Below are 18,723 nucleotides of genomic sequence, written 5' to 3'. Positions count from 1 at the left end.
TGAATAATGATATGCTTATAAATCCTAACAATGGCCAAGAGCAAGGTTAACGCAGCAGCAAGGTAATTGCAGAAACCTGTTTGTTGATTGGGGCATGACTGTAACAATGCGTGTACTGCACTGTGCTGTAGATGTTGTGAGGTATGTGAGACGATTTTGATATTCATGTCATATGAACCCTTTAGAAAGCCTGCAGGTTTGAAGATAGACATTATAGTGATGATTGGAGAATGGCACAGTACAAATCCCAACATCATTGGACATCAAATCAATCAAATCAAATTGTATTGGTCACATGCGCCAAATACAACAGGTGTAGACTTCACCGTGAAATGCTTACTTATGAGCCCATTCCCAACAATGCAGAGACCTAATCATATACCTAATCTCACCACTGCACTCACCACATACCTCCTAAAATAGCCATTCACATGCCATGGTCTAAATCTGCGTTTGATCATTACTTTCTCAGTGCATTGAGTTAATAAACAGCAAATGTTTCGTCAGTTGTTTCAAATTCACAAGTTCATTACTCTTTCTATAAAAAGAAAGGAACACTGAAAAAGAAACTTCAAACGACCTGCAGCCTTAGTGTTTACGACCCTGTCCTTGGGATTTTATGCCTTTATTGTCCCTCTGATTCTGTTGATAACTAGGCCTCTCTGACCACCCTTCCCAATACTTTCTGTTCAGTGGTGACATCTTAATTTGTCACCTATGGTGGACACAAGAAAAAGGTTAATCAAAAAAATAGTTTGACCAGTAGGCTACATTTGAAGTAAAATAGACAATACAGTAGGCCAGCGATAGAATAGCTCCCTGCCCAGCTTGTAACAACCTAACAACCTAAGGATTTATAAAGAGGGTTATAAGTAGTTTATAAACTGCTCATTATTAGTTTATAAAGGCACTACCCTAACTCCTCCATCACAAGAAGCCTCATCAACCTTAGTAGAAAACACCATACAACCAGAATTGTAAATATTATGTACCTTAGATAACACACCCAGGGTGAGGCCTGCATCCACACAGCATGTGGCAACTACTACTAACCTTGGATGAGCATGAGGGTAATGAAGTTACCAAGGGACGATTATTATTAACTCTGAAGAAATGCAAGAAGAGTTCACTATAAAGTGAAGCCCCAACTCTAAGAGCTATAGCTATAAACAATGGAAAATAAATTAGGATGCAATTTATTGATTGATTTGTCCACCAAGATGACTATATGTATGGTCATCATGAGCAACATTGAAAATAGGTGAAATGTCTCAATTCAAAAGGACTTTCATGCTAGAATCAAACTATGACGTGGGGGGGAGTTATTTATGCATTTCCAGCCCTCTAGTGTTGAAACCAGGGACAACCCAACCCATGGAGGAATCCATACAAAAAAAGCTTGAACTGCAACTTCGCAATGAATCTACACAAAGTATGTTCTCGACTCGTTTGGGTAAAAAAAAATAGCTTGCCAAATGCATTTATGATATTTCCCAAACCAATTTTTTTTTTTGAAAGGATACTCAAATGAATGCAAAATGCACGTTTAAATCCAAACGGAGCATTTTTTGCGCAGTTTGACAAATCGATCCACTTTGGCTCTTTGGTCACAAGACCCTACGCAAAGGATTGTGGGATTGTGGAGTTGTGGGATGGAAGTCAGGAAACGTATTACAGATCAGCTGGCTGTATATACGGCGGAGCTGATGGCCAAAGTGTGGGCCTTGCAGTGGGTGGAGGAAGTCAAACAAGACAGGGTAGTTATTTGCTCTGATTCATGTGCAGTGTTATTGAGTCTCCAGTCCTTTAGCTCACGTAGCAGACAATACCTGCTTTAAGAGGTGCTACAAACCCATGGCAGGATTAAACAGATGGGTATTCAGATAAGATTTACTTGGGTCCCAGCCCATGTGGGGGTGGAGGGGAGCGAGGCAGTAGATGAACAGGCTAAACAAGCACTTAGTAGTGGGGATGCTGATGTTGAAGTTTCAATGAGCAAGGCAGAGGCAGAAATACTGATATTTAAAGTGATAGTGCAGAAATGGCAGGAGCAGTGGAATAGAGATAATAAGGAAAGGCATTTATTTCAAGTACAGAGGAAAGTCGGGAGGGGAGGACGGCAGGAAGGGACAGAAGAGAGGAGGCTATTTTTTAAAACAAGATTAAGGGTGGGACACAGCCAGTTGAATAAGACATTAAATGTGATAGGAAAGCATCCAACAGGAAAGTGTGATTATTGTCAGGAAACAGAGACAGTGGAGCATGTATGGTTACAGTGTGGGCAGTATCAGAGGGAAAGAGAGAGGATGAGATCTAGTATGAGGGAGAAGGGGATACAGGAAATTAGTTTAAAGAGTATATTGAGTAGAACGTCATTAGATATAGTCTCACATATTTTGTTAACTTGTTTAAGAGCAACGGGGCTGGCAGGTAGGATTTAGTTTCTCCCTGTCTCTGGCCTACACTCCAGTACAGTAGGTGGCGGTAATGCACCATAACGTTGGATGCCAACCGCTGATAAACCCCACTGAAGAAGAAGGGATCGTGGAGAACTAACAGTGGTCGTGGTTGCTCTATGGCGAAAATATTTAATATTTAATTCAATTCACACATAAACATGCCGGAGTTAGCTGTTGAAAAAGTTATTGTCCATCCCTTGGTGCTCCTGAGTGTGGTGGATCATTTTAACAGGTAAAGGATTCGAATGAGCTAGACAGTTGTTGATGATTGTTAAAAAATGTGGACTCATTGTTGTTTCCCAAATAACAGTACAGTTTAGATAGCTAACTAACGTTAGCGACTAGCTAGCGACAGTAAGTTAACGTTAGAGCAAGCAAGCTAACGTTATCTAACTAGCTACTGTGTAGCTATCTAGCTGATTCACCTCAGAAGGCTCTGATTCACCTGCTATCCAGTATAGCTAGTAGCTAGCTAGATACACAACATGTTCTCATATTACACAAATTGCAGGTTTCCTCTACGATTAGTGCATCGTTTTATGCACTTTATTAGCTATTGTAGCTAGATAATGTTAACCAGCTTGTAACGCGTTAGCGCCATCCGCTCTCTAGTCAGGGATGTCACTGTCACATGTCTGTAGCAAAGACAGTTCAGAAACCCCATGTCTGTACCTAACAGCCTATTCTCATTCTGTATTTGATCAGAATCGGTAAAGTTGGAAGTCAGAAGAGGGTTGTGGGTGTACTACTCGGCTCATGGCATAAGAAGGTTCTTGATGTGTCCAACAGCTTTGCAGGTGAGTTTCCTAACGTTACCTATTTCTATAACCACGGTCCATTCTTTGATAACACTCTGGTTTCTTGTCGATATGGCTGATCTCCCCCCTGCTCTTCTTACAGTGCCCTTTGACGAGGATGACAAGGATGATTCTGTGTGGTTCCTGGACCATGACTATTTGGAGAACATGTATAACATGTTCAAGAAAGTCAATGGTAAGAATGGAGTTCTTTGTAAATTAGTATGCATTTTAATAACACTAGATTTTACTCTACAATGTGATTGAACTTGAACATGTATTCCCATTGTGTTTCAGCAAGAGAAAGAATAGTTGGTTGGTATCACACAGGCCCCAAACTGCACAAGAATGACATTGCCATCAATGAACTCGTGAAGCAATATTGTACCAATTCTGTAAGTATAAGTACAACATTTTAGTTGAATTTAATACAAAACGTTGATGTAATTTTTTACTTAGCAATTAGCCAATTACTACTGATGTCACTGTAGTAAATATAATAATAAATATACTATGGTACAAAGATTTTAATTGGATTTTTTTGGTCGTTTTAGGTTTTAGTCATCATTGATGTGAAACCGAAAGACCTGGGTCTACCAACGGAGGCCTACATATCTGTGGAGGAAGTGCATGATGTACGTTTTTATCAGTGGAATTATTGAAAGAATGTAATAGTGGAATTACAATTCTCTACTATTACCTCTGCAACAAAGGTTTATGCTGCATGTCAGTCTTACATCTACCACTAAGTAAAATCTAAAAATTTTAGGATTAGAAAGAATGTCACTGTAAAAATCAAAGTTTGTTATGTTGTGGAGCAACGGATGCCTTTTTGAGCTTTAATGTTGTGGAAAACTGATAAACTCGCTTGAGAAGAAGGTCTAATGGTTGTAACATTCCTTTTGTTTTTAGGATGGCACTCCCACATCCAAGACATTTGAACATGTCACCAGTGAGATTGGCGCTGAAGAAGCAGAGGAAGTGGGCGTGGAGCATTTACTCCGGTAAGACTGGACCCAAGCATGTGGTCAATGTGTATGTACTTGTCATTTGTCTTGAAGTTCCTTGTATTATTGCTCATCATTTTTTCATACCAGACCTGGGTTCAAATACAAGTACTTTTATTAGAGTATTTGAATGGTTATTTGTAAAAAAAGAAATAGTCTAGCAAATTGTGTTTGAGACCATTTTCAAATACCTATTTCAAATACTATTTTCAAATATCTGAGTTAAGTGCATGGGTGTGTATTTGGGTCAGTGTATTTTCAAATGCTTTCCAAGTGTATTTCTAATTATACTGAACAAAAATATAAACGCAACATGCAACAATTTCAAAGATTAGGGCCTAATTTAAATAAATTAGGCCCTAATCTATGGATTTCACATGACTGGGAATACAGATATGCATCTGTTGGTCACAGATATCTTTAAAAAAATAAAAAGTAGGGGTGTTGATCAGAAAACCAGTCAGTATCTGGTGTGACCACCATTTGCCTCATGCAGCGCGACACATTTCCTTTGCATAGAGTTTATCAGGCTGTTGATTGTGGCCTGTAGAATGTTTTCCCACTCCTCCAGCGAAGTTGCTAGATATTGGCGGGAACTGGAACACGCTGTTGTACATGTCGATCCAGAGCATCCCAAACATGCTCAATGGGTGACATGTCTGGTGAGTATGCAGGCCATGGAAGAACTGGGACATTTTCAGCTTCCAGGAATTCTGTACAGATTCTTGAGACATGGGGCCGTGCATTATCATGCTGAAAATGGCAGTGGATGAATGGCACGACAATGGGCCTCAGGATCTCGACACGGTTTCTCTGTGCATTCAAATTGCCAGCGATAAAATGCAATTTTTCGTAGCTTATGCCTGCCCATACCATACCACCAACACCATAGGGCACTCTGTTCCCAATGTTGACATCAGCAAACCGCTCGCCCACACGACGCCATACATGTGGTCTGTGGTTGTGAGGCCGGTTGGACGTTGGAGGCGGCTTATGGTAGAGAAATGGACATTAAATTATCTGGCAACAGCTATGGTGAACATCCCTGCAGTCTGCATGCCAATTGCACGCTCACTCAACTTGAGACATCTGTGGCATTGTGTTGTGTGATAAAACTGCACATTTTAAAGTGGCCTTTTATTGTCCCCAGCAAAAGTGGCATCTGTGTAATGATCATGCCGTTTAATCAGCTTCTTGATATGCCACACCTGTCAGGTGGATGGATTATCTTGGCAAAGGATAAATGCTCACAAAGAGGGATGTAAACAAATTTGTGCCCTACATTTGAAAGAAAAAACGTTGTGCGTATGGAACATTTAATAATAAATAATAATAATAATATAATAATAATTTCTGGGATATTTTATTTCAGCTCATGAAACATGGGAGCAACACTTTACATGTTGCGGTTATATTTTTGTTCAGTGTACACTAAAATATTCAACTACTTTTCAAATGAAATGTTTCTGAATACGTACTTTAAATGTACAGTACCAGTCAAAAGTTAGGACACACCTACTCATTCAAGGGTTTTTATTTATTTTTACATTGTAGAATAATAGTGAAGACATCAAAACTATGAAATAACACATATGGAATCATGTAGTAACCAAAAAAAGTGTTAAACAAATCAAAATATATTTTATATTTGAGATTCTTCAAATAGCCACCCTTTGCCTTGATGACAGCTTTGCACACTCTTGGCATTCTCTCAACCAGCTTCATCTGGAATGCTTTTCCAACAGTCTTGAAGGAGTTCCCACATGCTGAGCACTTGTTGGCTGCTTTTCCTTCACTCTGCGGTCCGACTCATCCTAAACCATCTCAATTGGGTTGAGGTCGGGGGATTGTGGAGGCCAGGTCATCTGATGCAGCGCTCCATCACCCTCCTTCTTGGTAAAATAGCCCTTACACAGCCTGGAGGTGTGTTGGGTCATTGTCCTGTTGAAAAACAAATGATTGTCCCACTAAGCCCAAACCAGATGTGATGGCGTATCGCTGCAGAATGCTGTGCTAGCCATGCTGGTTAAGTGTGCCTTGATCTCTAAATAAATCACAGACAGTGTCACCAGCAAAGCACCCCCACACCATAACACCACCTCCTCCATGCTTTACGGTGGGAACTACAACTGCGGAGAACATCCGTTCACCTGCACCGTCTCACAAAGACACAGCGGTTGGAACCAAATATCTCAAATTTGGACTCCAGACCAAAGGACACATTTCCACTGGTCTAATGTCCCTTGCTCGTGTTTCTTGGCCCAAGCAAGTCTCTTCTTCTTATTGGTGTCCTTTAGTAGTGGTTTCTTTGCAGCAATTCGACCATGAAGGCCTGATTCACACAGTCTCCTCTGAACAGTTGATGTTGAGATGTGTCTGTTACTTGAACTCTGTGAAGCATTTATTTGGGCTGCAATTTCTGAGGCTGGTAACTCGAATGAACTTATCCTCTGCAGCAGAGGTAACTCTGGGTATTCCATTCCTGTGGCAGTCCTCATGAGAGCCAGTTTCATCATAGCGCTTGATGGTTTTTGCGACTGCAGTTGAAGAAACCTTCAAAGTTCTTGAAATGTTCCGTATTGACTGACCTTCATGTCTTAAAGTAATGATGGACTGTCGTTTCTCTTTGCTTAATTGAGTTGTTCTTGCCATAATATGGACTTGGTATTTTACCAAATAGGGCTATCTTCTGTATACCCCCTACCTTGTCACAACACAACTGATTGGCTCAAACGTATTAAGAAGGAAAGAAATTCCACAAAATAACTTTTAAGAAGGCACACCTGTAATTGAAATGCATTCCAGGTGACTACCTCATGAAGCTGGTTGAGAGAATGCCTAGAGTGTGCAAAGCTGTCATCAAGGCAAAGGGTGGCTATTTGAAGAATCTCATATATAAAATATGTTTAACACATTTTTGGTTACTACATGATTCCATATGTGTTATTTCATAGTTTTGATGTCTTCACTATTATGCTACGATGTAAAAAATAAAGAAAAACCCTTGAATGAGTAGGTGTGTCCAAACTTTTGACTGGTAGTGTATGTGAAAGTAATTGAAAAATTTGAACTAGTATTTGGACCCAGGTCTGATTCTTACCATAAAAATTGAAGGCCAGTTTTGCCACCAAAAAGGGAAACCGGTTGACTTAAAACATGCAAGTCGCTGAAATAAAATGTTTTGTATCTCTATCCAGAGACATCAAGGACACAACAGTTGGCACCCTGTCTCAACGCATCACCAACCAGGTGCATGGCCTAAAGGGCCTCAACTGCAAGTTAGTGGATATCAAAGGGTATTTGGAGAAAGTTGCCACAGGTAAGCTGCCCATCAACCACCAGATCATCTACCAGCTGCAGGACGTCTTCAACCTGCTGCCTGACGTCAACCTTCAAGAGTTCATCAAGGCATTTTACCTCAAGACCAATGACCAGATGCTGGTGGTTTACCTGGCTTCCCTCATCCGCTCCGTGGTTGCTCTTCACAACCTCATCAACAACAAGATCGCCAACCGAGATGCAGAGAAGAAGGAAGGCCAGGAAAAAGATGACAGCAAGAAAGAGAAGAAAGAGGACAAGGAAAAAGAGAAGGGAGACACTAAGAAAGATAAGAAGGAGAAAAAATGAGGAAGCAATGCTCATTTCTGACTACGGACTGACTGTTTGTTTTTGTTCTTCCCACCTGTCGGACACTATTTATCTATTTTTTTTTTATGAAGAAGACCCTCGCATTTTCTTTATGTATTAAAAGAGTGAAGGGAATTGGCTATTTGGTTATCTACTCCACATAAGTCTAATCATTGTTCATTCTTATGCAGCTCATTTGGTTAATGTTGACAAAATACTAGTTTGCTATTAATTTCACCACAAACATTACTAATACAACAACATTTTAATTATATTTTTATCCTGCTCTACTCCTCAGTGTTGTCTCCTCCTCACATTACCATAGTAACCATACATGTGTGTATTTGTGACAGAAAAGTGTGAGGGAAAAGAAGGAGCTGTTATTTCCTCTAACATATTTTTAAAGCTTTGCATTAGATCACAAAACGGCACAAATAGCCTCATTCATGCATGATATATTAGATAATTAAACGGCTAGAGGCAACAAGTCAACAAAATGCATCACCGCTCCTATGAAGCAACAGAACTGAAAATGACAGCTCCCTATGAATACATACAGAGTGGTACACCAGTACTTAGAAGTAATCTATGAGGATATAGTGAAGAATCCTTTGTTAGTTGCTGACGCAGTCATGCCAATCTCCTTGGGGCTGTCACTGTCTTCCTTCTTAATTTTGATTCCAAACAAGTTGCAGAGCTTCATCAGCATCAGATCCACTATCTCCTCCTCCTCTGAGGGCTGTGGAACAGTGAACAGACAGCTCAGAATGGATAGTCAAGTGACCGCCTCAGTCGAAATGTATTGAGGTATTGGTCCCGGTTGATTCTGATATATTGATGTTCAAATAAGACCTAATATGACCAGAACAAGGTTAATTTTACATAGTGTAAGATTGATGCACAGTACCTTGTGATGCATTTGCTCTTGAGTGAACGCCACCAGGATGACAGAGATGAACAGGTTCAGAACCACAAAGGTCATGAATATAATGCAGGAGCCGATGAGGAACGCACCAAGCACCGGGTTGTAATCAAGAACCTGGATTAGAAGGAGAAGTTACAGAATTTAATCTGCAACGCTACCATCATGACTACAGCAGTAATCAGTCTAGTAGAGCTGTCCTCTACTAACCTCGTCATAGTTGAAGATGCCCAGTTGCAAGCTGACCATGGCCAGAGCAGAATCCAGGAGAGTCCTATATGAGTACAGCTTCCAGCCATACATCAGATTAGACTGCAGACGGAGAATGATCACAGTTTAGTCACTCACACTGCAAGTTAAGGGGACACCCATCATACACAAGCACAACATCACATAAGAAGAGAATGAGGATGAAGTTGGAGAATGACAGCACCATGGACAACTTATAGGCTAGGTGTTTCAGAAAGACCCTTACAGCAATAGAATAGGCCAGGAACATAATGGTGATGACCACGAGGAAGCCTGATATGTCTGTCCAGGCCCGTTGGAGTGTGGCTGTGATCATGTGTAGCTTGGGGTTGAGCCTCAGCAGATGCCACAGTTTGACTGTAGCCAGTAGCACCAGGAATGCGATCAGATACCCCAGCACTGCATCTGCTATGGCTGTTTCATGGAAACTGGCAAACCTGGACAGAGAGCGGAGAAGTTTAACATCACACAGAAGCAACTGACCAACAATAGGGATAAAAGACTAGCGAAAGTAAAGCAGAAACCCATGATACCCCAACACAGTGTGAACTCACTGGTCTTTATGGTTGTGGTAGTACTCCATGTCCCGGTTCCCTAACAGGGTCCTCTTGATGAAGACAGACAATGCGCTCCAGCTCAGGAGGATGATGGCCAAATCCAGCAGGTTCCACTTTGTCTTGAAGTAAGCCCACTTATGCTGCTTCATCAGCTTTCCCTGTGAGGAGATGAGAAGAGTTAGACTGAGGAGGAATTCCAGAACAATGGCACTAGACCATTGTGGCACTGATTTTAAACTCTTTACACATATGAAAGGTATTTAAATTACAGCTTACCTGAACAAACATGTAGTAGAGGATAAAGAGGAAATAGATGACCTCAGAGGCCATGACAAAGATGTGGAGTCCACCGGTGGACTGGTACAGTCGGACACTCTGCAGCTCACTGCGAAACTGGAACGCTCCTGAGAGAATAAGACAGGTGCTGACAATCTGAGCTTTGGGTGCCTTTAAATACTTACTTTGTGCTGTATTCATGGAGTGATATAACAACTGTCTCACCTACAGCTGTGGTCTCCAGCATGAGTGTGACAATGCAGAAGAGGTTGACATTGGCATTGTACACGGTGAACTCTACAAAGACTGCCCGGGTGAACATATCAAGCCAGGTGTTGTCAAACAGATACTGAAGGGTACTGCAGGGACAGAAGACATGCATGAATAAAATAACATCTTTCTCTACCACAAATATGGTTTGATAACTCTGATCATTTTTAAACATTTGGTCAATGTTAATTTACCTGCTAGCGTTCTGTGAGTCAGGGCCCAGGTCCACCACAAACCCCCCTCCCCGGTAGAGAACCACACTACCCCAGATGGGTTGGGCTCTGAGTCGGGCCTGGGTTTGGTATTGCCAGGGGCTGCGGAGGGTCTTTGAGGTGTTTTCACTCCCCGAGCGGTTCCAGCCTGGCCCATAGGAGCCCATGTCCTCCACCTCCCATGAGTATGGAGCATGACAGTCAGGAACAGACTGGCGCATGGAGCGGGCGATGCGGCAGGAGTTCTTCTGCACCCTCACCTGGCGAAGACGGGCATTACCAACCAGTTTGGAGTTCCCATCTGTGATGAAACCTATAACACAGCATGCTGAAAATGTTAAGGCAAAGAATAACTAAAAGACAAAACGCTAGCACGCTTTCATCTATACAATTTCTCTTTAACCTTCTAGAAATTAATGTTCTCTATGAAATAAATGCTACCTGGGTTCTCTCCAAAGAGGTTGCTGAGAAGAGAGGTATTTGCCCAGGTGAACACATTTCCGTGGCTCATGCTGTCTGAGATCCCTTGGCTGAAGCTCTGCCGAATGTGCTGAGTCAGGAAGTAAGCGTTAGGGTCCCTCTGACCATACGCCACCAGGAGCAACATCCACATGAACCCCATGTAGGCTGCAAAATAATCATAGGCCTTAAGCATGTATGTTAACCAATAGGTGCGGTGAATGGCAGTGAATGAAAAAGCGGTTCATCTTACTGAGAATCTCTTTGATGAGGGCGAAGACCTTCTGCTCCTTGATCATGTTGTTCCTCATCCTGTCGATGTCTGTGGGAGGAGGGGGCTGGTAGAAGCTGCATGTGCTATCCCTCCTGACAGCCCGCACTGCATCAGGGTCATCTGTGGACAAGATGGTTGTAAAAGGTGAAAACAAGCTGTATCTAGTCTTAGCTTGCTCATATACAAGTAAACAGAATATCCATAACGAATAAGGAAAGCAGAAAGGATATGCTGTTATGCCTGAAATATGGGAAATTAGCTTTAAGATAAAGCACCTGGGTTTCGGAGCTCCCCCTCAAACTTTGGATCCCCATACTCCTCCTGATCAACTTTCTTCAGAACGAGAGCAAAGAAGGCTGCAAAACCTAGCACCTGTGATAGGAAATCCACAAAGTAATACCCAGATTTCAGATACATGATGCAGGACATTTTACATTGTACAGTATGTATTGTACTGTAGGTCTCACCTTCAGCGGCTGAGTGATGAAGAGGCTCTCAAAGAAAGACACAACCATGGAGATGAGCCAGCTTATAGAGCGGTCCTTCCCATAGGTCAGCCCATACATCATGGTGAAGTATCCTGATACTCCGCTGGTGGCTAACACCAGTATCCAGCCAATAAACACAAACCACCAGGGAAGCCCGCCCTGCTTCTTACTGCTGCTGTCTCCCTCACTGCTCTCTGCTGGGCTGGGGCTTCGAGCCAGCTGGTCCCCTCCCAGGCTGGAAGAGGAGAGGTGGGACTCCAGCAGCCCCTTCATGCCCTGGACCTGCTGCACTGCCCGGCAGTAGCTGTCTGGGTTGGGGAAGCGAGAGGGTCCCAGTAGGCTCAGCTCCTTCTCTACATGACGTAGCTGCCTGTACAGATACTGGCTGTTTTTGCTCCTTTTCTGGATCCCATCCCCAGTCTTCTCAGGGCTCCCACACAGGCTGGTCTCTGAAAACACAGCATTGATTGATTTGATTTATTTCATTATGAAAGTGTCTTGCATTTTCAAGATGCCCAGCCCACATGGGCTTGTAAGACACTGTATCTGCAGTAGCAAAGAAAATAATGATATATATGCATGCATACAAACTCCCCAGTCAAAATTAAACTGCTCCTTTCATATTTATTTTGATCCTGACAAACTCCCCATTAACTGCCGGTGACAAGCATACCCATAACATGATGCTGCCACCACAATACTTGAAATTACAGAGGGCTTCACTCTGTGTTGTATTTGACCCAAGCATGTCATTTTTAAAGGTTCATTTCTTTGCCGTGTTGTCTTGCAGTATTACTTAACTGCCTTGTTGCAAACAGAATGGATGATTTGGAGTGGATGTTTTTACGCAGGGTTCCTTCTTTTCACTTTGTCATACAGGCCAGTAATGTGGAGTGAATACAATGTTGTTGATCCTCTGTATTTTCAAGTATTGTGGTGGCAGCATCATGTTATGGGTATTGCCAAAGACACACCGGATTGGCTTTCCAATAGGTATTGAGTGTTCCTGAGTGGTCCAGTCTCAGTCCTGACTTAAATGAGCTTAAAAATCAGAGACAAGGTTTGAATATTTGTTGTCCATAAATTATTCCCAACCAAATTTACTGAGCTTGAACAATTTTGACAAAAACAATGTACAAATCATTAGGAACAAAACATTAGGAACACCTTCCTAATATTGAGTTGCACCCCCTTTTGCCCTCAGAACAGCCTCAATTCGTCTGGGCATGGACTGTACAAGGTTTGTTAAGCATTCCACAGGGATGCTGGCACACGTTGACTCCACAGTTGTGTCAAGTTGATTGGATGTCTTTTGGGTGGTGGACCATTCTTGATACACACGGGAAACTGTTGCGCGTGAAAAACCCAGCAGCATTGCAGTTCTTGACACACTCAAACCAGTGCACCTGGGACCTACTACCATACCCCGTTCAAAGGCACTTAAATATTTTGTCTTGCCCATTCGCCCTCTGAATGGCACACATACACAAGCCATGTCTCAATTGTCTCAAGGCTTAAAAATCCGTATTTAACCTGTCTCCTCCCCTTCATCTACACTGATTGAGGTGGATTTAACAAGTGACATCAATAAGGGATCATAGCATTCACCTGGATTCACTTAGTCAGTCTATGTCCTGGAAAGATCAGGGGTTCTTAATGTTGTGTATACTCAGTGTAGCTTATCTTGATGTATCTTCCATGCTTTGGAAACAACATTTGTAACCAGGAACACTTCTTTTCTAAATTACCATTCCAGTTTCTCTTTGTATCTAACCAATAATATTTCTGGTTTCAGTTGTTGAATTTAATCAAACAAGGTTACTCTTAATATCATGTAAAGTACAGTTAATTCACAACCTCCCCTAAATCGTCCCCTAGCTGCTCTTCTTCAATTATTGCGTTAAACCTATTTTTTTTTTTTTTTTGTCATTTAGCAGACGCTCTTATCCAGAGCAAATTACAGGAGCAATTAGGGTTAAGTGCCTTGCTCAAGGGCACATCGACAGGTTTTTACACCTAGTCGGCTCGGGGATTAGAACCAGGCGACCTTTCGGTTACTGGCAAAACGCTCTTACCCACTAAGCTACTTACCTTAATTGCCAGAGGCAATTGGTTTCTTGTAAGGTTAGAGGTGACATAGGGTTCTGGATCCTAGCTGTTTTTAATCTGGTTATAAATTCTGAGTTTCGGTTTAAGCCATATATCATATGATTATCCTTTGGCTGACTGACATCCCGGAGGACCTGAGGCCTAGGACCATGCCTCAGGACTACCTGGCCTGATGATTCTTTGCTGTCCCCAGTCCACCTGGTCGTGCTGCTGCTCCAGTTTCCACTCTTCTGCCTGCGGCTAAGGAACCCTGACCTGTTCACCGGACGTGCTACCTTGTCCCAGACCTGCTGTTTTCAGCTCTTTCTCTCTACCGCACCTGCTATTTCAACCTCTAAATGCCCGGCTATGAAAAGCCAAGTGACATTTACTCCTGATGTACTGACCTGTTGCAACCTCTACAACCACTGTGATTATTATTTGACCCTGCTGGTCATCTATGAACATTTGAACATCTTGGAGAAAAATCTGGCCTTAATGGCCATGTACTATTATAATCTCCACCTCAGTTGGTAGAGCATGGCGTTTGCAACGCCAGGGTTGTGGGTTCGATTCCCACGGGGAATATGACCCCCCAAAAATATATAAAACTAACTGTAAGTCGCTCTGGATAAGAGCGTCTGCTAAATGACTAAAATGTAAATGTAAAAGGGCTTTATAAATACGATTTGATTGATTGATTAAAGTTTGGCCACTATATACTGTAAATATTGCATCTCTGGACATGCTACCAGAACATGTTATCAGATCAACCAGCAGTGCAATGCAGACAACCCCCCAACTGGGCTGTACCTTGCAAATTAGCTACTCCTAGTGAGAGAATGAGCGCCCCCTCTTTCTTGGAGGCATCAGTGTAGAACTCCCCACCGGCTCGGTTCTGCTTCCGGATGATGTCCTCCACCAGAGAGAGCAGAGTGTTGATATCAGGCTGTTGTCCAGGCTTCATCTCTAACTCCAGGCGTGGAATGGGGCTCTTCATAGCCTTGGAGAGTGACTGAGCAAGCTTCTTTATGTCCTGAGAGAATAACGTATTCAGAAAGACCCCTTGACTTTTTCTACATTTTGTTACGTTACAGCCTTATTAAAAAATGTATTCAATTGTTTTATTCCCTCATGAAGCTACACACAATACCCCATAATGTAAGTTCCTTCACTCAGTACTTTGTTGAAGCATCTTTGGCAGCGATTACAGCCTAGAGTCTTTTTGGGTATGATGCTACAAGCTTGGCATACCTGTATTTGGGGAGTTTCTCCCATTCTTCTCTGCAGATCCTCTCAAGCTCTGTCAGGTTGGATGGGTAGTGTCGCTGCACAGCTATTTTCAGGTCTCTCTAGAGATGTTCGATCGGGTTCAAGTCCGGTCTCTGGCTGGGCCACTCAAGGACATTCAGAGACTTATCCCAAAGCCACTCCTGCGTTGTCTTGGCTGTGTGCTTAGGGTCGTTGTCCTGTTGGAAGGTGAACCTTCACTCCAGTCTGAGGTCCTGAGCGCTCTGGAGCAGGTTTTCATCAAGGATCTCTCTGTACTTTGCTCCGTTCATCTTTCCCTCGATCCTGACTAGTTTCCCAGTCCCTGCCTCTGAAAAACATCCCCACAGCATGATGCTGCCACCACCATGCTTCACCGTAGGGATGGTGCCAGGTACTTGGCATTCAGGCAAAAAGTTCAATCTTGGTTTCATCAGACCAGAGAATCTTGTTTCTCATGGTCTGAGAGTCCTTTAGGTGCCTTTTGGCAAACTCCAAGCGGGCTCTCATGTGCCTTTTACTGAGGAGTGGCTTCCGTCTGGCCACTCTACCATAAAGGCCTGATTGGTGGAGTGCTGCAGAGATGGTTGTCCTTCTGGAAAGTTCTCCCATCTCCACAGAGGAACTCTGGAGCTCTGTTAGAGTGACCATCGGGTTCTTGGTCACCTCCCTGACCAAGGCCCTTCTCCCCCGATTCTAGAGTCTTGGTGGTTCCAAACTTCTTCTATTTAAGAATGATGGAGGACACTGTGTTCTTGGGGACCTTCAATGCTGCAGACATTTTTTGGTACCCGTCCCCAGATCTGTGCGTCAACACAATCCTGCCTCTTGAGCTCTACGGACAATTCCTTTGACCTCATGGCTTGGTTTCTGCTCTGACATACACTGTCAACTGTGGGACTTTATATAGACAGGTGTGTGCCTTTCCAAATCATGTCCAATGAATTGAATTTACCACAGGTGGACTCCAATCAAGTTGTAGAAACATCTCAAGGATGATCAATGCAAACAGGATGAACCTGAGCTCAATTTCGAGTCTCATAGCAAAGGGTCTGAATATTTATGTAAATAAGGTATTTATGTTTTTTATTTTTAATACACTTCCAACAATTTCTAAAAACCTGTTTTCGCTTTGACATTATGGCGTATTGATGAGGATTTTTGTTATTTAATCCATTTTAGAATATGTCTAGAACGTAACAAAATACGGAAAAGGGGAAGGGGTCTGAATACTTTCCGAATGCACTGTATTAACAGCTTTGCTGATGTGGCGAGGCAAACAGGCTGACTCTTGATCATAAATTATGTTACAATTATTTACTTATTTTACCTTGATGACAGTGTCTGGTGTGAGTTCTCTCTCCCTCTGTGGGGAGGGGGGCTGTGAGGGAGACACTCTGCCAGTCTTCCCCTGCTTGGACCCCTCTGCCTTGGGCTTTCCAGGCTTCGTCTCTCGGGGGCGGGTGTTTCTGAAGATACTCACAATGAGGAGATTAATTGGAAACATTATGATTGAACTCTGAATTCCAATCATCACCTGCTGCCATGTGAACTCGATATGACCTACAGGAGTAAAAAGAAGAAAGAGTTATTGTTCTGAAAACCTACCATTTGCAAATGCCATCAATACTGTGCAAGCGTCCATACCCAGGTCCATGGTCTGCTCAGAGGGGTCGGTAGGGATGCCCCAGAACATGATGCTGGTCAGCATGGTGCAGAGCAGCAGAGAGAAACAGCAGGAGACTCGCTGGACACATGTGAAGGTGCTCGTTGGAGGCCGGCTGATCACAGAAAACCAGATGTGGCCATCACGGAAATCCTTTGCCGTTTTCATGAAAAACAGATTACTGCAGAATATACAGTGTAAGAAGATTTAGTTACATGATGGACAATTGTTCTGGGATTCATATATTGCTATAACAAGATGGATCCATGCTTTACCTCACCTGAATTTCTTCAATTCTATGTCAGAGGCAACAGGGAAGACTTTATCAAGGATGCACTCGCCCATATCTATGGCCAGCCATGAGTTACACAGGAAGTGCCGCTTCTGTCCAGTTTCTAGATCCTGCACCATCACTTTGTTTATATACCTGCATGAAAACCGTTATTGTCAACTACATCCACAATTTCAAACGTCAGCTTGAATTAATGTAAAATCCATCTGTCCCTCTACTACTGTGAAACATCCCCCTCCTCCCCCTCTCCTACCAGGCAGGGTGCCCCCCTGAGTTGTCGTGCCACAGCCTGATGCTCTGCAGCTCCCCCAGGGAGAAGGGTGTGGTCAACAGGAACGTATCCACTGCACCCCTCTCAAACACAGGCTTGTCAGGGTCAGTGAGGTGGTGTGGCTCACTCTCTCCCTCCGTGCCCAGCAGAGTCACAGTAACCTGCAGCAGCAACACAGGGTCAGGGTCAGGGTCACTGAGTGTGGTTTTATCAGAGAACAGAATATGATGTCCTGCAGCAGTGGGAACTGTTGCTACTGACCTGAGAGGAGGTGGACGCACCACGCCGATGCCCAGTGCTGATATTCAGCATGTAACGGTATTCAGCCAAGGGGTCATTATCTTCCAGCACTGTCACCTTCACCTACAACAAGTATCATTTGAAGGTAAAACTCTGCATCAACAGCAAACCAACAGGATGATACATTCTCAAACCGGTAAATCTAAGCACTGTAAATCTGCTGATTGGGTCAACACAGTAGCATGTTCTCAAGTTGTCTGTATAGTCTGGACAAAAATTGTATAGAAAATGGCAGCAGCGATTGTTCAAGACAGACCTTGGCTATGTCCTGGATGTCCTTTTTGCGTGCCCACACGACCACCAAGAGATAAGCAACGAAGATGGCTCCAACAAAGCACACCACCACAGGGTTGTCTGAGAAGGTGGCGAAGAGCTCAGCAGTACGGGACACATCCACAAGGTTAGGCATGACGAAGAAAGAGCTCCCGAAGAAGGTCAAATGGTTACATAAGCACTGAGTGACCAATGGCGTGGTTAAAGGACCAACCTAAGGAGACCACAGTCAGTTTATGCATTTAATTTTAGCAGTGCCTGGTTGCAATGATGTGCCAATATTTTATTATAAAGGTGTTGTGTAGTACTTGTTGCATTTACCCTGCAGCCATCTTCACTCCAGGTGGATTTGGTTTCATTCCAATATTTGCACTGAGCAGCAATGGAGGTGACAGTCACAGTGGCATTGACAGATTTAACCCCTGCTTCTACAATGGGCCTCACCACAAGGTAGTGCACCCCAACCTTTCCTGTCAAATCATTGGGACCCAGGACCCAGGTGTATCTCTCTGTACCCAAAATAAACACAACACAAACACATTTATCTTTCTAAACACTCAGTGTTGTTCATTGTGCTTCACAAGAGTTATATGTCTCTGCCATTAACAAAGTCAGTTCAGGAGGTTGATCACCTTGTGAATTGCCTTGGTGAGGCATCTGAGTCTTGGCTATATATTGCTTGTCCCCTTTGGGTAGTCTTTATACCCCAGCAACAGTACAAATGGTATTTCCTCTGAGGGCTCCATCTTTAGCACCAGTGTTACGTCCGGTGAAGGGACGACAATCATCAGTGTGCTGTAGTTTCCCAGGTCAAGGATTGTGCTGTTCACCTGCCCTCCTTCAAGTCTCGGCAAGAGGATCTGAGAATCATAGAAGATGTTGTAATATATACAACTGTAATCATAATTATGTCTATTTGATCATATAGTCTTTAAAGTATAAGTCTTGGACATTATCTTAGAAGATA

At 43.0% G+C, this 18,723-nt stretch overlaps 2 protein-coding genes across 2 annotated transcripts; one reads left to right on the top strand and one right to left on the bottom strand.

The window, feature by feature from the left end:
* Positions 1 to 2,520: 2,520 nt before the first annotated feature.
* LOC121556342 (26S proteasome non-ATPase regulatory subunit 7) lies at positions 2,521 to 8,060 on the top strand. Its single transcript, XM_041870247.1, has 7 exons — positions 2,521 to 2,691; positions 3,165 to 3,256; positions 3,360 to 3,452; positions 3,554 to 3,651; positions 3,811 to 3,891; positions 4,169 to 4,260; positions 7,461 to 8,060. The coding sequence occupies exons 1-7, from the start codon at positions 2,618 to 2,620 to the stop codon at positions 7,888 to 7,890; spliced, it is 960 nt and encodes a 319-aa protein (XP_041726181.1). The 5' UTR covers positions 2,521 to 2,617; the 3' UTR covers positions 7,891 to 8,060.
* A 197-nt stretch (positions 8,061 to 8,257) lies between these two features.
* On the bottom strand, positions 8,258 to 18,668 carry LOC121556341 (polycystic kidney disease protein 1-like 2; the record flags this gene model as incomplete). The annotated part of the gene is given in 22 exon segments (XM_045215253.1): positions 8,258 to 8,629; positions 8,798 to 8,929; positions 9,023 to 9,124; positions 9,288 to 9,498; positions 9,616 to 9,776; positions 9,895 to 10,022; positions 10,120 to 10,253; positions 10,359 to 10,689; positions 10,818 to 11,003; positions 11,089 to 11,229; positions 11,385 to 11,481; positions 11,577 to 12,046; positions 14,499 to 14,721; positions 16,285 to 16,517; positions 16,602 to 16,801; positions 16,901 to 17,047; positions 17,166 to 17,344; positions 17,445 to 17,546; positions 17,740 to 17,970; positions 18,078 to 18,265; positions 18,389 to 18,428; positions 18,431 to 18,668. Coding segments are annotated over 22 exon segments (4,027 nt in total), but the record flags the coding sequence as incomplete, so codon positions are not given.
* Positions 18,669 to 18,723: the final 55 nt, after the last annotated feature.

Source organism: Coregonus clupeaformis, unplaced genomic scaffold, assembly GCF_020615455.1.
Source record: "Coregonus clupeaformis isolate EN_2021a unplaced genomic scaffold, ASM2061545v1 scaf0408, whole genome shotgun sequence".
NCBI lineage: Eukaryota > Metazoa > Chordata > Actinopteri > Salmoniformes > Salmonidae > Coregonus > Coregonus clupeaformis.
This window is presented reverse-complemented; position numbering and strand designations above follow the sequence as displayed.